General features: G+C 38.5%; 1 protein-coding gene across 1 annotated transcript in view; it reads left to right on the top strand.

Moving 5' to 3' along the window:
* si:dkey-92j12.5 (multiple PDZ domain protein) overlaps positions 1–16,168 on the top strand; it is a 78,237-nt gene that overhangs the window by 40,471 nt on the left and 21,598 nt on the right. Inside the window, exons 17-25 of the mRNA XM_067441704.1 lie at positions 1,190–1,270; positions 4,627–4,738; positions 8,415–8,613; positions 11,347–11,478; positions 11,554–11,814; positions 11,894–12,071; positions 14,213–14,311; positions 14,419–14,484; positions 14,568–14,627. Of these exons, the coding sequence (XP_067297805.1) occupies positions 1,190–1,270; positions 4,627–4,738; positions 8,415–8,613; positions 11,347–11,478; positions 11,554–11,814; positions 11,894–12,071; positions 14,213–14,311; positions 14,419–14,484; positions 14,568–14,627 (1,188 nt within the window). The remainder of the gene's footprint in view (positions 1–1,189; positions 1,271–4,626; positions 4,739–8,414; positions 8,614–11,346; positions 11,479–11,553; positions 11,815–11,893; positions 12,072–14,212; positions 14,312–14,418; positions 14,485–14,567; positions 14,628–16,168) is intronic.

The raw sequence follows: 16,168 nt of genomic DNA, 5'->3' as shown, positions 1-16,168 counted from the left end.
TGTTCTGAATTAAACTGCCAGTGTAAAAACTCCCTTTATATTGTTAAAATGAGAGAAATCACTACTTTCTCATTATTTTTAAGTTTAGGCTTAAGAGACATGAACAATTTCTTAGATAAACATATATATGACCTTTGATATGTCTAGTCTTCATGCTGTATTGATTATTATTGAATAAGTATGGTTTCACTAATAATAAATGTACATTTGCATAAAGCATGCATATTTGTCCATACCTATGTTGATTAGAGTATTAAAAACTTAATTTAAGATACATTTACAATTGATAAAAAGGTGCGATTAAATTGCGATTAATCACGAGTTAACTCACGACAATCATGCAGTTAATCGCGATTCAATATTTTAATCGATTGACATTCCTACAGTGCCCTCCACAATTATTGGCACCCCTGTTTAAGATGAGGTCGCGGACTTCTAAAAATTCTCCTTTTTTTTAAACAACATAGAACCAAAATGCAAAAAAAGAGGAAAATCCTACCTTTCGTTTAAGTACATTACTTAGGTGGTACAAAAAAATCACAGATTTGGGAAAAAATAAAAAATATTTTGATATCGTATCGTGACATATCGTATCGTAACCCAGGTATATCGAGGTGCATCGTATCGTGAGTTTAAGTGTATCGTCCCATCCCTACTGGACATTGATAGCAGACAATTAAAATGTTGTTTTATGTGAGTTTAATATCTAAAAGATCCAAAGTGCCTACAGAAGAAGCACTCTATCTATGTACTAAATATTTTCTTATTGGTTTTAGAATGATATCAAAGTGTTGAACAGTGTCATCTTGTATATTCCAAGATCTAAGATCTGGCTATTATTTTAGAGCATTATTAGTCTAGATCTACTCTAGTCTGGTAGTGGTCTTTGTTTTTAGCCTTTCTTTTGTGAACTGGGTCTTACTGTGGCTCATGAGTCTCTGGTTACTGGAATCTTTCAATAATTAATGTCTCTTGAATTCTAACACCAGCCTCCTAAAACAAGAGGTGCGTGTGTGTTTATTTGTCCCGTGGCTCCATAATGGGGTTTAGCTAGTCCAGGGGAAACATATTTTCTGTTTCTTATTGGAGTTAAGAGTCTGCTGAGTGCAAATGTGATTGTATCCAGGCAGAGAGTTGAGTGGAAGAGGAGTTTTGAGTGGAAGATTTAATACAGCTTTGTCGTTGACAGGAAAATGACACTCAGGACACAGGAGCTGATGTAACAGGCAACTGCCATTCAGAACATAACAACCAGCACGGCAATTTGCAGGTGGGCTACATATTCGCTGTACCTGTTATAATACTAATGTGATCTGTTTCGTAACAGTCCTGTGGCATCGTAATCTGACCCAACCTGAACCATTTGCTTTTCACAGACTGTGTTGACATTCGTTTTTTTAAGCTTCAACTTGGTACTTGATATGTTGGTTGTTTAAAGCAAAGTCTATTGTTTAGATTTCCCACTTCAAAATGATAGACTATTGTGGTGTCATACAGCAGATGATTTTGTAAACAGTGGTTGTTTTTAATTAGTTGCACTTAAGAAGTTAGTAGGCCAAAGAGAAAGTTTTTTTTCCACTGACCTAATTTAGTGTGGTCATTCTAGCTGCCAGGGTTTAACTGGGGAGGATATTTGTTGACAGGATTTGTGTGACATCATCTCTTATTCACATGATGGTTTTGGTTTACTCAAGAATGCAAGTGTGTACAGCACTTGCCACCTGATTGGCTTGTTGATGGCATATCTAAAAACATTTTGTCATTGACTCTGTAACTTTTTGCTACTTTTAGCCCTTCTCTTTCCCCTACCCCTTCGCTTTGCGCATTCATGTGAAGGGGTAGGGGTGTCTCGGTTCTCTTTTGGCTGAAGTGGGAAGGGGAAGGGCCAGGGCCAGATAGCCCTTCAAATTAAGATTTTTCGGGACCACAATTCGAACGAAGGGGTATGATAAATTTTTCCTGCATACACCAACTACTGTGCTGCTACTAGAATGCATGTAGTGATGTTGCCACTCTGGATCAATCACTTATGTGTTACCTGGATGCCAGTTTCTCCGTAACAACCATTTGAGTTATGTGAACTAGTAATTAATAAATTAATAATTCATTTAAAAAAAATACCTGGTCATCCTTCATAACGCAGACTATATTTATATCACTTATAGTCGATCAGTAAACTCTTGCGTCTCCATGGCAACAACTGACTCATTGCTAAGAGCTCTGTTATCGCAGCACCACAGTAGAAAACAAAACCCTATCCATACCAGCCGGCACAGAATGGAACAATTAACAAACAAGGAGAAAAGTTTAGCCCGATGGAAAGGGTCTTCACCAGTCTTGTATGTTCTGTATCATTCTGTATTGTCTTAGGAAATTTGATAGCTCATATGTTTTTGAAAAGAAAACAATTTTGTTAAGTCCAAATACAGAGCAAAACAACAATTTGTTATACGTTATCGCACATGATTTCTGTAAGATATAGCCTACGCCCTTCATTGCTGTTCATAGTGGTTAAATGTTATAGGACACTAATAAAAGAAATGGGGTATGATGTTGTATGATTTTCATCCCTACGCCTTGCCACTCCGTTTCAAGGGGAAGGGGTACACTGTAAAAAAAAGTCTGTAAATATAGGGCACAATGTACTGTATAAATATGAAGGAATTTTCCATATTATATGTTTTTTTATAGGTGTCTTACCTGTATTTTGAATTACACATTGCATTAGTTTGTGTTTTAAGGGTTAACAGAAATTACTGGATAATGTACTGCCAGAAAATTACCAGTACATTTTTTCATTTTTATTTTAGGATTTTATGCCTGCAGAGTAGGCATAGGGGTAGGGGTAAAAATGTAATTGGGATTGGGCCTAAATGAGCTCTGGAGAACGCTACAGCTACTGATAATACTGAAGGAGCTTATATATGTATGCTGTGATAGACGTCGTATTCCTATAGGTAGACGTGGTCAGCTGACAGTCAGCTGATGCGAGCTTGACTAACGTACTCCTGCCAGAACTAACGTTACAAATACAATTTTAAGATATTCAACTTGCCTTAATTAATGTGTTAACAAACAAATTAACAAACATAAATTAAACATGAAAAAAATATATTAATAAATTACATTAACCTAGATTAATAAAGGCATTATATGTTAACATATTTATGATGTGTTCCAGGCAACCCGTAACCCGTGTTTTTTCTCCATCGTTTCCCTCAAATAAGCATGGAGTAAGCACCTTTGGCGATAGAAACGATTGTATGTGAGCATAAGCCCCGTACGGTCCGGCATGCTTTGTTTACATCTAACTACCGCAATTCCTGGCGCTCAGACAGTTTGGCATGAATGCGCCTTGAACGCAACAAAGTTGTGAGTCATGGTTTGAAGTCGTAACTTATGGGCTCAAAAACCTTCCTATAATGCTACATTAGTCTTATTATTACCATATTCTTATCATTTATCGTGTGACATGCACCATTCAAAAGTTTGGAGTCAGTATTTTTTTTTTTATAAATACTTTTATTCAGAAAGTGTGCATTAAGTCAAGTAAAAGTAAAGACATTTACAATGTTACAAAACAAAATTTCAAATGTTGTACTTTTGAACTTTCTATTTATTCTATTCATCATAAATCATTTATTAAGCAGCATAGCTGTTGTCAACATTGATGATGATAAGGAACGTTTCTTGAGCACCAAATCAGTATATTAGAATAGAATTTATTCACCAAATCAGTATATTAGAACGCTGAAGTAATGGCTGCTGAAAATTCAGCTTTGCCATCGCAGGAATACATTACATTTTAAAATATATTCATGTAGAAACCAGTTGTTTTAAATGTTAATAATATGTCCAAATATGACAATAAAGGTAGCCTGGTAACCCAAGTTAATAAATAAATAAAAACATTTTAAAAGAAAATCTTACCAATTCAAAAAATTTGAACAATAGTGTATTTTTCATCAAACAAGTTATTATATTATGAATTCAATAATCTATTAAATTATTTAAAAAATAATTTATCAACATTTTAAGCAATAATAGCTGTTTTTTGTTTTTTTAACTGTATTTTGATCAAATGAATTCAGCCCTAGTGAGCATAATATACTTCTTTCAAAAGCATAAAATCTTCCAGACACAAAATTTTTGGATGGTAGTATATTTTCCAAAATATATTTTTTACTTGGCATTTGGCACTTTTCAAGAGGGCAATTTGGACCCTGGCTATGATACATTGAGCCGGGCATTAGATTTGGTAGAAGTTGCATTTCTTGTCTTGACAACAAAAAATGTATCTGACATCATCTGTTGATGACTTTTAAAAAAAAAAAAAAGTGCAAGAAATTACTCATCAGAGGATTGTTCTTGTTGCTATGAATGTCATTCGGTCACACATTGGCTGGCACCAACTCGCCTGAGATGTCTCTCGAGATCTGGATGCCTGTGTACTAAATAAACACTTTCAGCACTGGAAATGAAGCATTTCTGAAGGACAGATGTTTAAAAGGGCTCTTAGCAGCTCCAGAGATTTTTTTTTGCTTTTCATTTACCGCATAATATGCAAAGAAAATAGGCCATTTCACTGAATAAAGATGCCTGATATTTTCTCTGTTTGTGCTTCAGACAAATTCCCACTGTCAGAACAGCAGGATGGAGGCTGAGGCTAAAACCGTCTCCATCCCCACAAGTGGCTATGAGAGAAGCATAACTGTAGTCAGGGGAAACTCCAGTCTGGGTATGTTAACCCTGTTCATTACAATCTTCCTGTCTGTTTTCTTATACTTCCTCAGTATATTTCACAGAGAAGTGAACTCTGTGAGAGACCTGTAAAACATGTGTTTGCATGTGTGTATAGATATATATTTTGTATGAATGGTTTTAAATAGTCATTTCTAGTTGTTGTTTTCAGTCAAAACAAACTCAGAGCTCAACAAAAAGGTGTTTTGTTTTGTTGATTTTATCCGCTGGGCTAGTAGTACAGATTTGTACTTGTTCCTACCACAATATGTATATATTCTTATTGCATAGAAAAGTAAGAAATTAAGTACAGTATATTATCAATTTATATTAAATCAGTAAAACTTTACAATAGATTTTAATTTTTTAACATTAGTTTAATATATTAACTAACATGAACAATGACAATAGCCCCGTTTCCACCACAGGAACTTTACCCAGGAACTAGGAACTTTGGGTGGTACTTCGTGTGTTTAGACCGCAGGAACCAGGGTCTAAATGAAGTTCCGGGTAAATATTTCCCCCTCCGAATGGCCCTGCTCGCGAGGTAGTACTTTTTCAAAGTTCAGGAACTTTCGAGGGTGGGACTTGGGCGCTGAACATGCTGATTGGTTGAGCTCACGCAGCATTTTAGTTCAACCGGCATTTTTAAAAGTCTTTTGCGAGGTTCGTTCTGCGTTCAGTAAATATCAGTCTTGCTCTCTGTCTGGTGGCGCGCGGTCGTCTCAGCCATCTCACGTTCAATGTCCGTAATAGCTGATAATAATATACATTGTCATTTTAAATCTAGCTTCACAAGCTTTCTGAATATGCTGCATGCTGCTGAATCTGCATATTAGTGCTCTTTTCTGTCGTTGTTAATTACCTCTTTAGTAAACCTATACATAACCAGCAAAAGCGGCACAGCTTGAATCTCTTCCATACTCGTATAAATTTTTTTTCACCATGTAAACGACCTGACCGATTACTTTTAAGTGTGTGTCCTTACATGACGTGACGGCGCGCGCCGCGCTCATGTTGACAAGAGAGGAAAGTACATTTTTCTGAGGGGTAAACTTTTTATTTCGTGAGTTATAAAGATAATGTTGGAGTAATGACACAGCGTATATTGCCCCGGGCAGTTTTTACTTTAACTGCGCCTGACAGAAGATTTTTTTTTCTGAGATGATTATTACACTTTACAACAAATAGCTATAAATAATACTGTATTAGTCCTGGTGGCCGTTAAGAGTTGCTATGGCTACAGTTAACACATTCAGCTGCTGGAGAGAAAACAGCGGCGACATTTTTGATGCGGCAGACAAACTGCATGTGACAAAATGATTGCGATTGAAAGTCATCACATGTAAACACCAGATCGGTTTAGATAACGTCTCATGTAAACAGTCCACTAAATCTTTCAATCGGTACACTTAAAAATGATTACTGTCCTTCACTGATTTGGAGGAGCAGTCGCGCGCAGTCCTACATCACCGGACTAATTTGCCTAATCTTCTCGGAACTTTATCGCGGTCGAAACGCAGACAGCTGCAGGTCTGGGGGGGAGAAAAGTTCCTGTAAAAAAGTTCCTGGTACAAATTGTTCCGGGTAATTTTGGTGGAAACGGGGCTAATGACATAATTTTTTTTACAGTATTTATTAATCTTTGTTAATGTTAGTTTATAAAAATCCAGTTGTTCATTGTTTTTTCATGTTAGTTCATAGTGCATTAACTAATGTTAACAAATACAACATACAACATTGATTTTCATAATATATTATTAAATGTTGTAAAGTAAAGTGTTACCATTATTGCAAAATGTTACCATTAAATTGGACACAATCAATCAATCAATCAATCAATCAAAAGAGACAGTAAATAGATTTTTTTATGTAATTTTTTTCCAGTTGAAATAAATGCTGTTCAATTGAACGTTCTATTCATTAAAGAATTTTGAGGGGGGGGGGGGGGGGGGGGGGGGGGGGGAATACTGTATTTTTGACCAAATAAATCCAGCCCAAATTTTCATCCCATTTTTATTAATGCATCTAAGACTCTTACTGGAGACTTATTTTAGCAGAATTTGCAAAAATAATGTTGAATAAATCACAGAAAACATGTCCGAGTAGGGTAAGTGTCAGTCCTGTCAGCCGCCCTGAAGCTCACACTGGCCTCGGGCCATCCAAATTGTTGAGCTCTGCAGTGTGTTTATACAGCTACATCATATCATTGGCAAAACCATAAGGCTAAGTGTAGAAAATAGAAGTTATGGCTTCCAATTAAAACGAAGATCTTTCTCTTTTTCTTTCTTTTTGATCAAGTATTTATTCCAATGAATATTCATCCCACTTGACACTAGGCTCTGCATGAGTGTTATTTAATTCATCAATTCCAGCATCCCATCTCATCTTCATTTTTGTCTTAATTGACGTTACAGTCAGTTATTTATGAGTCAGTTATTTATGTTGGATGATGGAATAGAGATTATAAATTGTGATGTGTTGTGTCTCTTATTGTGTGTCTTTTATTCTGGTGTTCTTTTGTGTCATCTCTGTCCTGTGCACTTCTGTAACTAGCGCACTATGATTGTACTGTAATTTGACTGTTCAGACACGAAACATGATAAATGGATGTTCAAATTGAAAATAAAAACTTCAAAATCAATGAATCTCAAATTCTTTACGACCATAGTGTTGTCTCCATGTGTGTTTCCTTGCATGTTAGCTCTCATGTCTGCTTATGTTGCATGTGTTTTCTCTTTGCGTGGACTCCTGATTATTTATAAATCAAGTGCATATTATTTAATATAGGCCTACATGGTGCATTATTCAATTTGTGAGCAATTTAGACAGATTTATAACAGCTAAAGTGTAGTACAAAGCCAACCAGTCACTTTATACCCACACTGATGTCAGCAACATGGTTTGAAGTTCATTATGTAGAAAATAAGCTCAGTTTCATAATCGTAAAATGAATTGTTGAAGGAACATGCTGTGATTTTAATACAGCTCTGAGTCAAAGCCACCACTTAATATGTCATGAAAGGTGAGTGAGGGGTTTTATGACCCTCTCAAATGCACTCTACATGGTGCGCCGACTTTTTTCATTGTTGCTTAGGAAAAAATCTTGCATTGCTTTGAATAAGAGAGTTTGAATCGGTAAGACAGACAGTTAGCGAATTATGATGATATTCCATTAATAGTTTAAAAGAAAGGGAATGTCTGATGTGGTTAAACTTACACTGTCACACCCATCCCCACTGTCACACTTTAGCATGTTATGATGATCTTGTTTAAATAAAAATGACGACATATTTATACACCCAAAATAACTCATATGGGATAGCCTGGGGCTGATTGTCACACTTTTAACTTTAGGTTTATTTTTGAAACTCATTTCTGTACAGACACATACCTTATAGTCTTGGCTACAAAAAAAAAGCCATTTCCACTGTTATTTACAAAACCAATCCTGTTTATTGAGCACACATTGACCTTTTCACACTATATGGGATGATTTGTGTCTGGAACCTTCCATTAAACAGCCCATTATAGGCTTTCTAGTAAAATGTAAACAGTATGACAATTAATAAACAGCAAAGATGTTAAAGGTAATGAACATGAATGTCACATCAAAATATACTTGTGACCAAACAAGCACATAGCCTGTGGTTACTGTGTGTGTGTGTATGTAGGAATGACAGTGAGTGCTTTAAAGGACGGTTCAGGCATCATAATCCGCTCTGTGGTTCATGGCGGGTCGATCAGTAAAGACGGGAGACTGGATGTTGGGGATGGAATCGTTGCCATCAATGGAGAATCTACCACCAACCTGACTAATGCACAAGCCAGAGCTATGCTACGCAGACATTCACTGATTGGACCTGATCTCAGGTGCTCTCTCTCTCTCTCTCTCACATACACCTGGTTACCATGTTTTATTGGGACTTTCCATATGATTTTTATACTGTACAAACCATATATTCTATCCCCCTACCTACCCTTTTATCACAGAAAACTTCTCGTGGTATAATTTATAAGCTCTTTTCCTCATAGGGACCAAAAAATGTCCCCACAAGGACAAGGAAAATGATTTTGGATATTGCCATCTTAAATATCCAAATTGATGGTAAATTGCATTTACCATCATAATGTATGGTTTACCAGGACACACACATTTACCTAGCTTTGGCTAAATGAGAGTGTAACATTGATCTCTTTAAATGAATAAAGGATAACAATAATTACAGTATAACAATAATGGTAACCCTTTACGTTACATCTTGGTTACCTATGTAACCCTCAAGAAGGAGGAAATAGAGATGCCACATCGAAGACCTAACAGTAGGAATCTACTAACCAATCTACTTCAAGTATAACTAAACGAGACAATAGGCATTGGCATGAAATGATTGCAGAAGCTGCTCATGCCATGCAGCGTGGGTGAAATGAGGCACAGGTGCTTGCATCAAATTCTATTAGTAGGTGAACTGGCACCCCAGCAGGGAACAGAGGACATGGCGACGGGACGTGATGTCTCCGTTCCCTCCTTCAGGGAACGAGGGTTACATATGTAACCAAGACGTTCCCATTCTGCTGGTAACTTCTGACGCTACATCAGAGACCGACGAGTAGGAATCCCTACCAAAGCAACATGGCCTCTGCACCCTTCCAGTGCCCTGTGTGAGCCTCCTGAGCTGACCTAGTGACTGAGTGAATTATTGTATAACACTGGGAAAGCATACCCTCTAGTAGGAGGACACGCTGCGGAACCCACATCATACCCCGAAGAAGTTATGTAGAATACAATGCTGAGCCGTAGCCCGCAACTGAGAGGGGGCTCCAGCCCCACTGGAGTGAAAGACACTGGCTTCTGTTTAGGAGCGACCGTGTAAAAATATGTGGGATCCCTGCAGGGTCACTGATTTAATCCAAGCCCAGTTCCAGTTCTCAAGGATTCAGTGGCAAAGGGCCTGATGCCTGATACTTCGCCACGTCCAGAGGACGAGAGCCGGGCCTCTCAGTGCTTTTACCCGTTTGAGGTGAGAACACAGGAGGAGACTGGCTCTACACGTAGGCTGTAGAATCTAGCAAACGTGTTGGGTGTCGCCCAGCCCACAGCTCTACAGATGTCTGGCAGTGAGGTGCCACGTGCCAGCGCCCAGGAGGATGCAACACTTCTAGTAGAGTGTGCTCGCACCCTGAGCGGACAGGGCACACCTTGTGCTTGGTAAGCCAAGGTGATGGCATCCACTATACAGTGGGCCATCCTCTGCTTGGAGACTGCCTTTCCCTTCTTCTGGCCTCCGTGACAGACAAAGCGCTGATCTGAAATCCTGAAGCTTTGAGTTCTGTCCACGTACAGCCACAAAGCGCAGACAGTACAGAGCAAAGTCAGGGCTGGGTCTGCCTCCTCTGGGGGCAAAGCTTACTGGTTCACCATTTGGTCCCTGAAGGAAGTGGTAGGAACCTTGGGTATGTAGCCAGGCCGAGGTCTCAGTACCACATGGTTGTCACCCGGCCTGAATTCTTGGCATGATTCGTTGACCAAAAATGCCTGCAGGTCCCCTACCCTCTTGATGGACGCCAGTGCAGCCAGCAGCAGAGTCTTCATAGACAGAATCTTTAGCTCTGCTGACTGCAGAGGCTTGAATGGGGCATTCTGAAGCAGGTCGCAGTGTTGTCTATGCGGACCAATACATCATTCCCTGTAAAACAGCCTTTTGAGGTGGCTCAGTGCAAGTACCTCGAGGTAGTTGATGTGCCAATGCAGGTGCAGCCCTTACCAAACAACTGTCACTGCATGCCTGTTGTATGTGGCACCCCAGCCCATGGCAGAGGCATCCGTGAAACCTACAGCATGCCTGGACACCTGTTCCAAGGGCACTCCAGCCCGAAGAAACAATGGTTTTGCTCACGGACTGAAAGTTTGGCGACAGGCTGGTGTGATGCTCACCCAGTGAGTCCCGCGCTGCCATGCCCATCTCAGGACTCAGCCCTGAAGCCAATGCTGAAGCGGTCTCATATGAAGCAGACCATGTGATGGTACTGCCGCCGCGGCCGCCATATGCCCCAGGAGCCTCTGAAATTGTTTCAGTTGGACCGCCGTCCTGCCTTGAAACGTGTTCAGGCAGTTCAGCATCGACTGGACAGGCTCTTCTGTGAGGTGTGCCATCTGTTCGACCAAATCCAACTTCATACCGGGAAAAGGGTATTCGCTGACCCGAAGACCCAACTTTCTGAGGGGCTTAACTTTGCTGCCTTACTCTGTCGGTTTTCCTCATGTCGGCCAGACACAGCCAGAGATGACGTTTCTGGATCACCATAGTGGACATTGTACAAGCCACATGAGCTTTGTCGCATGAATTGCGTGATCTTTTGCAGTCCTCAGTTCGTGGTGAACTGTGGGATCGATTTATGCTGCCTAATATTTTTGTAAAAACCGTGAAAATGTTTGAAATATGTATTTTTTAACATTATATATATATATACATGTGTACTTTAATCATTATTGATCTTGTGTAAGTTGTAAAAATGTAAAGAAAGCAAGTAGCACAATTTCATTTGTTGTTGGAATTGGCTTTTTCATCAATACAGCTTGTTCTTATGTGTTTTGGTGAATTTCAGTGTGATGTACGTGCCTGCTGCCTTCCTGGACATGCACAGAGCCAGCTACGCTCAATCAAAAGAGGAAATGGAAATACACAGAACAGCTACTGTCCAATCCAGACATTTGCAGAACCTTCCTTTTAAACCCCTGTAAGGAATCTGAATTTTTTTCTGTTTGTTTTGTTGTTTCTTATGGTGTTCTAATGCATGTTTGCTTTGTGTTAGAGAATGCATTTCTGAACAACAAAGTACAGTAGATGGTAAAGAAGTAAATGGAAAGACTGAAGGAGAAGAAGAAAATGAAAGAATAGATAACCACAGTCAAATAAAACAAAGAGAGGACGGTGAACGATTGGAAAAAACGGTAAAGAATGAAAAAACGGCCTTGAAGAGTGAGAACGGACAAAGACAAGGGAGAGGAAAAGACAGACGAAAAGATGAAGAGGAGACACATGGGAAAGATAGCTCATGGAGTCAGCCTAGAAGGTATCAATTAAATAACAAAATAATGCAGCATTCACATTTAGTATGTTCATGTGTAATGGTAATATTTTTTATGTCCTAGAATAACACTGTTTAGGGCTGGGGGTACATCCCTTGGCTTCAGTGTGGTGGGGGGTCGTGGTATGGGCAGTCGACTGAGCAATGGAGAAATAAGACGGGGCATCTTCATAAACCATATCGCAGAGGAGAGTCCAGCCGCACACAACAGCACTCTAAAAAAAGGAGACAGAATTCTTCAGGTGTGTGTGTGTGCATGTTTTTTATTAAAGATTAGCTTTTAACTATTGGTATGCTCTACTTTATTGCTTATTCTAGCCAAGAACTGCTGGCTTAGACAAGGAGACAATGTCTAAAATACCAATAGCAGAAAATACTTGCTCAAAGAATATTACGGCATTCTATTCGTACAGAAAACATTGAATAAACTGGAAAATAATTGAGATCAGAAGAACTCCAAAATTACCAATTATTCCTCAGATGTAAATCAAAACACTTTCGTTTAAGGTGTCCTTGGTATTGTGTAATTACACATAAGTACTTAGTAATGATAATTAACAGCATGTTCTTACTATTGTTACCCGAAACAAAGCAGAATATAAAACTTAAAAGCTAATCTTATGATTAAAGGCAGCATGAAACTGAAGTTGCAATAGTCTTTTCTTCCCTGTTGTGAGACATATCTGAGTGAAACAGCTTCTCAAACAAGAAAAATGGAGGGCAGGATTTGATTTTGTCTATTAAATTGTTGGATAATTTTAGTTCGCTATTCTAGTTTGCCTGATCTCATGTGATTGACAGGTTGTCCCATCCTTGCACCAGTAGACACGTTATCAGAGAAGAAAAGGGAGTTTGTTGAAAGAGGGAGGGGACTGTAATTAAATAAAATTATTGTAATTAAAAAATATGGGGGCACATGAATTTATAAATAAAAAAAAGTATGTGGAAGGTGAGTTTAAAAGTATGATTCACCAAAAATAATTAAGAAAATTTGACAATTATGTCATTTATTTACTCAGCCTCATTCCAGACCTGAACAAAATTGTGCGTGCGTGCGTGCGCGCGCGCGCGTATGTGTACTTGTAGTGTACTTCAAATCAACGTATTTTAAAAAAAGAACAAGAAAAACTGTACTATGCAGATAGTATAATATTAATGGAAAAAATGCCACTTAAATGTCCTTAAAGAGAGTACAAATTAAAGTAATTTTAGTTTACCATAATATGTTTGACAATGCATTTGGCAGTACACTTAAACTGGGGGCGGCAGAGGCTCAGTGGTTCATGTAGGTTGTCTACAAACTGAAAGTTTGGTGGTTCAATCCCCAGTTCCTGACCAAGTGTCGAGGTGTCCATGAGCAAGACACCCAACCCCAACTGATCCCGATGAGCTGGATGGTGCCTTACATGGCTAACATCGCCGTCGGTGTATGAATGGGTGAATGTGAGGCAAAAAAATGTAAAGCGCTTTGGATGGCCATAGGGTCTGTTAAAAGCGCTATATAAATGCAGTTCATTTACCATAAACAGTATTTCAAAGACAATTAAAGTAATTATGCAATTACTTAAATCCTACTAAAGTGGTTCAAATTCAGCTAATTGCATTTAATATAAGTTTAAATTATAAGACAATTTTGTTTAATTGCAGTTAACATTTAATTAAGTGTCCTTTATTTTAAATCAGCACTTAATTGTACTTACTATAATAATAGCAGTTAATTAATTGCAAAACCAAACACTTACTCTAACTTAACCCCAATAGTAAGTGCATGTAGTTAATTAATGTTATGCAGTACTTATTTGTGTAACACAGTAACAACTTTGCCTTAAAATAAAGTGTAACTGTGTTCTCTTAATGTGTATTATTTTGGTAATAAGTACTCTCCTTTTTCCCCTTTTTGGCATTTTGGAGCTTGACAGCCCCAGTTCTCATTTACTTTGATTATACTGAAAAGGTCAGACCAGCAGATTTTTCAAAAATTCACTTTATGTGAAAGGAAAATAAAAGGTTAAAATAAAAAGTTTGAAGCAACTTGAAAGTGTATAAAAAAATCACAATCAGATAGTTAGATTGGAATTGGTGATTTTTCTCTGCTCTTGCCATTTTTGTGTGAAATATTAATCAGACGGCCTGAGGCTGAGACTAGTTAGTGTTGATGAACAGTTGGGAATGGGATGATGTATAATGATCTCCATCTGCTGGTCATAATAAGCTAATGCATCACTCCTACTCCGTCCTAAATAAACTAGATAACAAGATTAGTTTAAAGAAAATCTAGGGCAAACTGGTTAACTTGAAAGTAGAAGTACTGTATATTGAAAGAAATGAGAGACTCTAGAGAAAGAACTTCACAAATTGCATTTTTTTATGTGTGTGTTGGCAGGTTCAAGGTGTAGATGTGAGTGATTTCACTCATGAAGAAGTCGTTGAGGCAATTCGTCAGGCAGGAGACAGAGTAGAACTACTAGTGCAGAGTCCTCAGGTAACACAGCACATGCACACACATAATCACTTTACAAATATAATCAGTGCTAGACACTAGACAAGACAAAACATGAGTACATGTATTTATTTCCTCTCAATGCCTAGTTATCAGCCCCTGGCTGCTGCGCTGAAGATGATAATGTATCGAAATCAAATTTTCAGAATCATCAGGTATGTTTCAGCTTCTGCTATTGTGTATCATTATGTCTTTTAGGATATGAATATTGTAATATGAAAGTTTTTATCTTCTTTAGGAACCCAAGATCCCCAATAATCTCTCCCTAACCTACCCCTTCAGCCCTATTCCCTTTAAGGTCTGTAATGTGTGTTGGCTCAGTAATAATGTTACATATTATCTGCATTCTTTTTTCTCTTGTGAAAAAATAAGTCTTTAGCATACTTTAAAGGAACTGTATGTAAGAAATGTATTTCAAATAATCATAAAATGGTCCTGATATATCATAGACATTAAGAAATCATGTTCATTTTTAAAAATACTTAAATCACTGACAACCGTAATATTTAAAGGGAAACTCCGGGGAATTTTTAAGTTTATCTTTATTGTTATACCTTTGTGAGTACAGTCTATAGAAGAAAAAAACGAATCGGATTGGTACTTGCAACACGGAGTTATTACAGTTAATGCCCAGAGCCCCCACTCAGCTAAAACGGCAGCTTTGGGGGCATAAACGTAAAGGGTGTATTTTGTGCCTCTTAACAGACACAAAATGAAATTAAAATGTCTGTCCAACAAGAACAGGTCCCTTACATGACAACGAGTTGTGTTTAGCCACTTAGCCATTGTTTAAATTCACCTAAATAGAGATGTAGCCGGAAAAAGGCAAATAATCCAGTTGTGAAGAGCGTTGTGTGTGTAAAGCGTGATGAAAAAGCTTTGTGTCCTCAAGCCGTGTGTGCCCAAATGGAAGGATAAATAAAGTTTACCTTACCTTCACAGTGGTTGCACCCATCTTCATCCGGCCCCGCTGTGTTGTGTCTGTGTAAGTTAGTGAAGTGTTCGCTGCAAATTTTTACATTCTGTTGCCACAATTCAGAAAGGCACAAACGCGAACCATTTCTTCTTCACTTGTGAGCCCGATCGGATAATCACTCCAGGCGAACCAGTTCACCAAATCAGACTGAATCGTTCTAAGCGGTTCGCGTCTCAAATCAGCGCTGATCACACAAGTTACTTCAGTTGCTCACTTTAATGAGTGACAGTCCCTCCGACTAGAAATAAACTAATGTCTTAAATTATAAGTTGTAACTCCAACCGTTCACTGATCTGAGACATGTTTTCCTACATGTTTTCCTTTTCCTACAGCCTTGGTAAATCTAACCTCTGTGTCTTAAGTCCATTTATAACCAAGATTATTAATAATTCCCTCCAGCCTGGCCATGTTCCTTTATCTCTAAAAACTGCAATCATCAGACCACTTCTTAAAAACCCACATTAGACCCAGATGTTATTGACTACTACAGGCCCATCTCCAACCTCCCATACCTCTCTAAGGTGCTGGAAAAAGTTGTTGCTGCACAGCTTCAGGTCCATTTAGAGCAAAACAATCTATATGAGAAATTTCAGTCTGGTTTCCGCTCAGGACACAGCACAGAAACAGCTTTGGTCAGGGTCACAGACGATCTATTGATGGCGGCAGATGCTGGTTCCCCATCCATTCTCATCCTCCTGGACCAAACTGCAGCTTTCATACTGTTGATCATAACATCCTCCTTCACCGTTTACATTCCATCATCAGTCTCTCTGACTCGGTCCACAACTGGTTTTCTTCTTATCTCACTGGGAGAACTGAATATGTTGCGTTGGGAGAAGCTACATCCCTGTCACACAATGTCA

Source organism: Pseudorasbora parva, chromosome 4, assembly GCF_024679245.1.
Source record: "Pseudorasbora parva isolate DD20220531a chromosome 4, ASM2467924v1, whole genome shotgun sequence".
Taxonomy (NCBI): Eukaryota; Metazoa; Chordata; class Actinopteri; order Cypriniformes; family Gobionidae; genus Pseudorasbora; species Pseudorasbora parva.
This window is presented reverse-complemented; position numbering and strand designations above follow the sequence as displayed.